The following is a 5158-nucleotide window of genomic DNA, read 5'->3' as shown; positions in this document are numbered from 1 at the left end:
GTTTGGATGGGCAATAATGCCGCATCATCACTCCTCATGAGCTCGTTGTCCGCATCACTACTATGAGGTGACGGCAACGGTGTCGACTCATTGTAGTCGACAATGAGCGACGGATCAACATCCTCACTGTTAAAGTGGGATGGATCCTTTAGCCCTGTTAACGCGACAGCCGCAGTGGCTGTCTGCGTTCCGACTAAGGCATTAGACGCAGCCGGCGAATTAACGCGGCGCGTGCGCTTAGTGCGAGGTTGTGTGGGCGTCTTCGCAGACGACCCACCAACGTGGCCCCTTTTAGGTGGCATCTTGGGCGCCGTGTATGGAAACACGTGCGCGAGAGTGATCGAGTGAACTAGCGGCGCGTAAAGCTGCTCGCAGTTCCTCTCTCCTCTTTGTCGAATTTAATAATGTATATTCGTTCTTAAAGAGGGGGATGGTGTAACGGGCTAAGTTGCCCTAATGTTACACAGTCCCCATTAAGTACATTTGGTGTACTTAAGGGGATGGTCAATTACTAAATAATAGTAATTAGACCCAACACTCGGGTGTGGTGCACATTTGTGACCAACCCTTGTGGATGTGATGCACATGGGTGCATTCACATTAGGAGGGATGACGCCCAGCGTCATCAGTTACGCGAGGTATCTACAATGATACGCTCGCAATACATATTAAAGGATGTTTATAGAGATAACATTTTGATTGGTAAAAATAGGTATTTGTATTTAATTATATTAAATACAAATCAGTCTGAAAATTACTACCTACTTGGTAAGTGCGCACGAGGAGACGGATTACCGCTCCCATGACGACACTTTACCAGAGTTCTTAGTGTGTTGGGTGAGGTCGCTTGCGCGCCCACCACAACTACCTCACTGCACGCAAGAGAAGCAGGTTTAACCGCTTCCTCGCTGTGCTAGGGTGTGTGCTTAAGTAGAGCGTGGCCGCATTACGACGTGCCCGCCTACAAATCTAAAGACCATTCTAAAGGAATAACTGTTGACTTTTGGATGTAGTGGAACTACCCATACAGTAAAAATATTTAAATGACTTTTATATTAAATACAGAGGGTGTGGCTATATAAAAGGGGTGTGTGGCTATACCGGTTCCCTTAATTAATATAGATTATTATTTGTGCTTCTTTGATTATTTCCTCTCCTAGGAAACAATGTATATTATTTCTCTAATAGGAAATATTTTTTACGTAACGGACACCCCGTTACAATTATAGTAATGAAAGATTCAAGAAATTGACAATCGATTTGTGTAGAATAACTCAAAGTCGATATGAGACGTGGTGCACTAGAAGCACTATCAATTGTCCTTATCGGAGACCATCATTACTTCGTCCAAGTTGTGCCTTCTTATGCTCTGCACCTCGATTGGTGTTTTTCCTTTCGTCTGCGACAGTCGATCCTCAACCTCGGTCAAATTTCTCTACTACTTGTCAAAATTTCATGTGTATTTAAAAGGGAGTGACTGTCAGGAATTTAGTGCTGCTTCAGATCCACAAGGGCTCAGCAGGGCCGGCCTGCAGAAAGATTGCTGAAAGGAGTGGTGCCTCGGCGGTGCTGCATTCAGCAATATAAATAATATAAAGCTTTCGACGCCCAAAGATTTTAGTATCTTCAATTCAACAACAGTGGGTGCTGGTATCATGGCAAATGCATGATTTGTTTTCGAATTGATACTGTAGAGCGATTTCATGACTCTCACTGCAAATTGCAGAGGCGTCGCCCTTTCAGATATTGAGGCGGCTTGTTTCGCTATACCCAGCCTTTACTACAGGTGGCGAATTTTTGCGAGCGTTTTAAATGCAATTAGCAGAATCAGAGCAAGGATGGCGGTATGTGCTAGGGGGAGAAAGTTCTTAAAGCTTAAGAAGGCTCATGCATTGATGGTCGAAATGATTTTTTGGTGGTGCTGCAATTCGCTAAGGATGGTCTTTGCAGTGCTTGCAGAAGTTGGTGTTATTAATGCCGTCACGTATCATGCCCGGACGAGTTGAGCAATTTTTTGCTCAATGTTTTTGTATCTTGCGTGCTGGGTTTGTATGACATGAACATTTATTGCTAAGCTTGTATTCTTTGAAGAGTACGAAGCCTTGCGATAAGCATTTTCACATCATTTGACTGGGCAGCCAGTCTGATCATACATTTACATTTTCGGCAATCGACGAATAGCGCCGCTCGAAGTCTTTTGTTTTGGCTATTCATTGTTGGGTTGATCCACTTGTGGAGAGACATGCGGAAGATCGATGATCTTGATCAGAAACTATACAGGGCTTTTAAGACGGGTCTGTACTTGGCCGTGAGCGTCAATGCCGAAGTTTCTACTGGAAGCACTCATAATCAGGCTGTGCAATATACTGAAATTACGACTGTTTTTTTTCAGGAAAATCAATGATCGTTCACGCTGCCGATTTATTCGGTATTGTGAAAATCTGCTTGTTAGCAATAAAATCATTTATATCCCAGATTGGAGCCAAAACCAATCCGCCCCCCGATAGTAAACAATCCATGACGTTTATGCACGATGGCGCTTTAAATTGCCAGGAGACCACACCACTTGTGGCCAATGCGCATCCAAATACTACGACATTGTACCTGCTCACACTTTGTTCCACCCTCGGTGGATTCTTATTCGGCTATGACACTGTAAGTTCCAGTATTGAAGTAAGAAGTGGTTTTGTAGGATACGATATCTTAGTATTTATGCACTCTTTTTGTTATGTGAGGGCGTTATCTCCGGTGTCTTGGTATTACTTAAGGATCCAAAGGTGTTTCAATTGACCAATTTTCAAAGTGAGAGCGTCGTCTCGGCTGCAGTCTTCGGGGCAATAACCGGATCTGCTCTAAGCAGCTGTGGCAATTACGCGCTTGGTAGGCGCCCAGTTATTTTGCTTTCATCAGCCATGTTTGCAGTAGGATCCTGTTTAATGGCACTAGCAAGATCGTTTGCCGAGCTGCTTCTCGGAAGGCTTGTTGTTGGGATCGCCATTGGCTTTGCGTCAATGACTGTGCCGCTATATATTGCAGAGGTGTCACCACCACATCTTCGCGGTCGACTGGTGTCGCTTAACACGGCATTAGTGACGGGTGGACAATTTTTTGCAGGAGTCTTAGATGCCCTGCTAGCGAATGTAGACGATGGTTGGAAATATATGCTTGGACTAGCAGCAATTCCCGCTAGTGTGCAATTCTTTGGATTCTTACTGCTGCCTGAAAGTCCACAGTATCTAATAAGCAAAGGAAAGATGGAGGAAGCATGTGAAGCGCTAAAAAGGATACGGGGTACTCTAGACATCCAGACAGAAGCCTTTCGCATCAAAGACGAGGTTCTGCATGCTGCAGAGCAAAAAGTGAGCATCTGGGATGCAATTCGCTCGCGTGCGGTGCTTAAAGCGCTTGGTCTTGGCTGTTTCATACAGGCTCTTCAGCAACTCTGTGGAATTAATACTGTTATGTACTATGGAGCGACCATCATTCAACTCGCAGGCTTTACTGATTCAACCACGGCCATTTGGCTTTCGGCACTCGTGTCGTTTAGCAATTTTATCTTCACTTTTGTGGGTATTTACCTGGTGGATCGCAGAGGCCGACGGATGCTAACGCTGGGAAGTTTATGCGGAATATTTTTATCGCTTACAGCACTTGGTGCTAGCTTTTACGCCGCAGAATTGCAATCAACTAAGACGATGGGAATTGGTAAATGCTCTCAATTTTCGACTTGCTTGGACTGCATCGCTAGTATAAATTGTGGATTTTGTTTGGAAGGACAAACATTCGAAACTTCTGCAACGACGATGAATCTCTGTTTGCCGGGAGTTCCAGCGTCAACCATCCAAGGATCTTGTGCACATTCGAACTGGGCATTTGCTTCGTGCCCTTCCAGAACGCGCACAGCTGGGTGGATTGTACTTGCAACGCTATTTATGTATCTGGCGTGCTTTGCCAGTGGTATGGGCTGCATGCCCTGGACGATTAATGCCGAAATTTACCCACTTCATGTTCGTAGCTTTGCGCTGAGCATTGCCACGTCCGTGAACTGGATTTGTAATTTGATTGTTTCATTCACGTTCCTTACAGTTGTTGATGTGCTTGAGCCGTATGGTGCATTTTGGCTGTACGCATCGTTTGCACTCTTTGGGCTTGCCTACTTGTATAAAGAGCTACCAGAAACTAAAGGACTGGCACTTGAAGAAATTCAGAAGATTTTTGAGGCGCACGATATCAGTAATTAACGATTAAGGTTTTTCGGTATTTTAATGCAATTAATTGTCGAATGTCGCAAAGTGAAAGATAAGAAACGTATATATGCAAATAATAGGGTGCCGGTATATGTACCTCACATAACCTCAAATAATCCTTAAAACTACACCCAATGAGGAAGACCTTGAATAATGTCCGCCTAGCTTCGCAAAAGCTTCCTTTCGCAACAGCTTCGTTAGCTCTATATCTGCCTTTTGAAATTGAAGTTGATGACACGTGTTATGAAAAAATGCTATGGTACTTAGATAAGGTGCTTGCTAGTTTGATCTTACAGGTTTTTGAATTGTTTATGTTCTGGGTTGAGGGCAAGTGCGTGAATTGTGACCAATTTCTTTACAGATAATACAATGATACCTTGCTAACATTGGTTCTTGCAGTGATCTAGCAGAACAATTCCGGCGAGTGGATCCTGTAGGCATGTCACGCTGTAACGGGGCACTGCCGACATGTACTGCTTCAGTGCAAGTCCACTTTTGTAACGGGGTGTATCGTTACATGAAATTAACACTTAAAGGTCGTTATTTATTATATTATCTAAAAGGTAGATAATATTTGGAGGATATTACTTTAAATAGTAATGTTCAGAAATCTTATCCATAAATAGGTATAAGCCATTATATCTATTTATCCCGCAGATGTAACGGGGTGTAGCGTTACATGAAATTGACACTTAAAGGATGTTAATTAATATATTATCTAAAAGGTAGATAATATCTGGAGGATATTACTTTATATAGTAATGTCCTGAATTCTTATTCATAAATAGGTATAGACCATTATGTCTATTTATTCCGCAGACTAATCAGCTGTAGAAGTAATCAAAGAGAGTTACAAGATAAGATAGATAAGAATTCATTTACATGTTTAGTATTAGTTTATAGTTAAGTCA

The 5158-nt window shown here is 42.9% G+C and overlaps 2 protein-coding genes across 2 annotated transcripts; both read left to right on the top strand.

Annotated features, from left to right (window-relative positions):
- Window positions 1-1812: 1812 nt before the first annotated feature.
- CCR75_003291 (uncharacterized protein) lies at window positions 1813-2404 on the top strand (the record flags this gene model as incomplete). Its single annotated transcript, XM_067961388.1, has 2 exons — window positions 1813-1844; window positions 2092-2404. 2 exons carry the CDS (start codon window positions 1813-1815, stop codon window positions 2402-2404), a joined length of 345 nt encoding a protein of 114 aa, XP_067821509.1.
- Window positions 2405-2517: 113 nt separating this feature from the next.
- Window positions 2518-4449, top strand: CCR75_003292 (uncharacterized protein; the record flags this gene model as incomplete). The annotated part of the gene is made up of 2 exons (XM_067961389.1): window positions 2518-2655; window positions 2736-4449. 2 exons carry the CDS (start codon window positions 2518-2520, stop codon window positions 4239-4241), a joined length of 1644 nt encoding a protein of 547 aa, XP_067821508.1. The 3' UTR covers window positions 4242-4449.
- Between the last annotated feature and the right edge of the window lie 709 nt (window positions 4450-5158).

This window comes from Bremia lactucae, linkage group LG9 (genome assembly GCF_004359215.1).
Source record: "Bremia lactucae strain SF5 linkage group LG9, whole genome shotgun sequence".
In the NCBI taxonomy this organism is placed as follows: domain Eukaryota; phylum Oomycota; class Peronosporomycetes; order Peronosporales; family Peronosporaceae; genus Bremia; species Bremia lactucae.
Note: the sequence above shows the minus strand (reverse complement) of the source record. Positions and strands in the feature narration are given on the sequence as shown.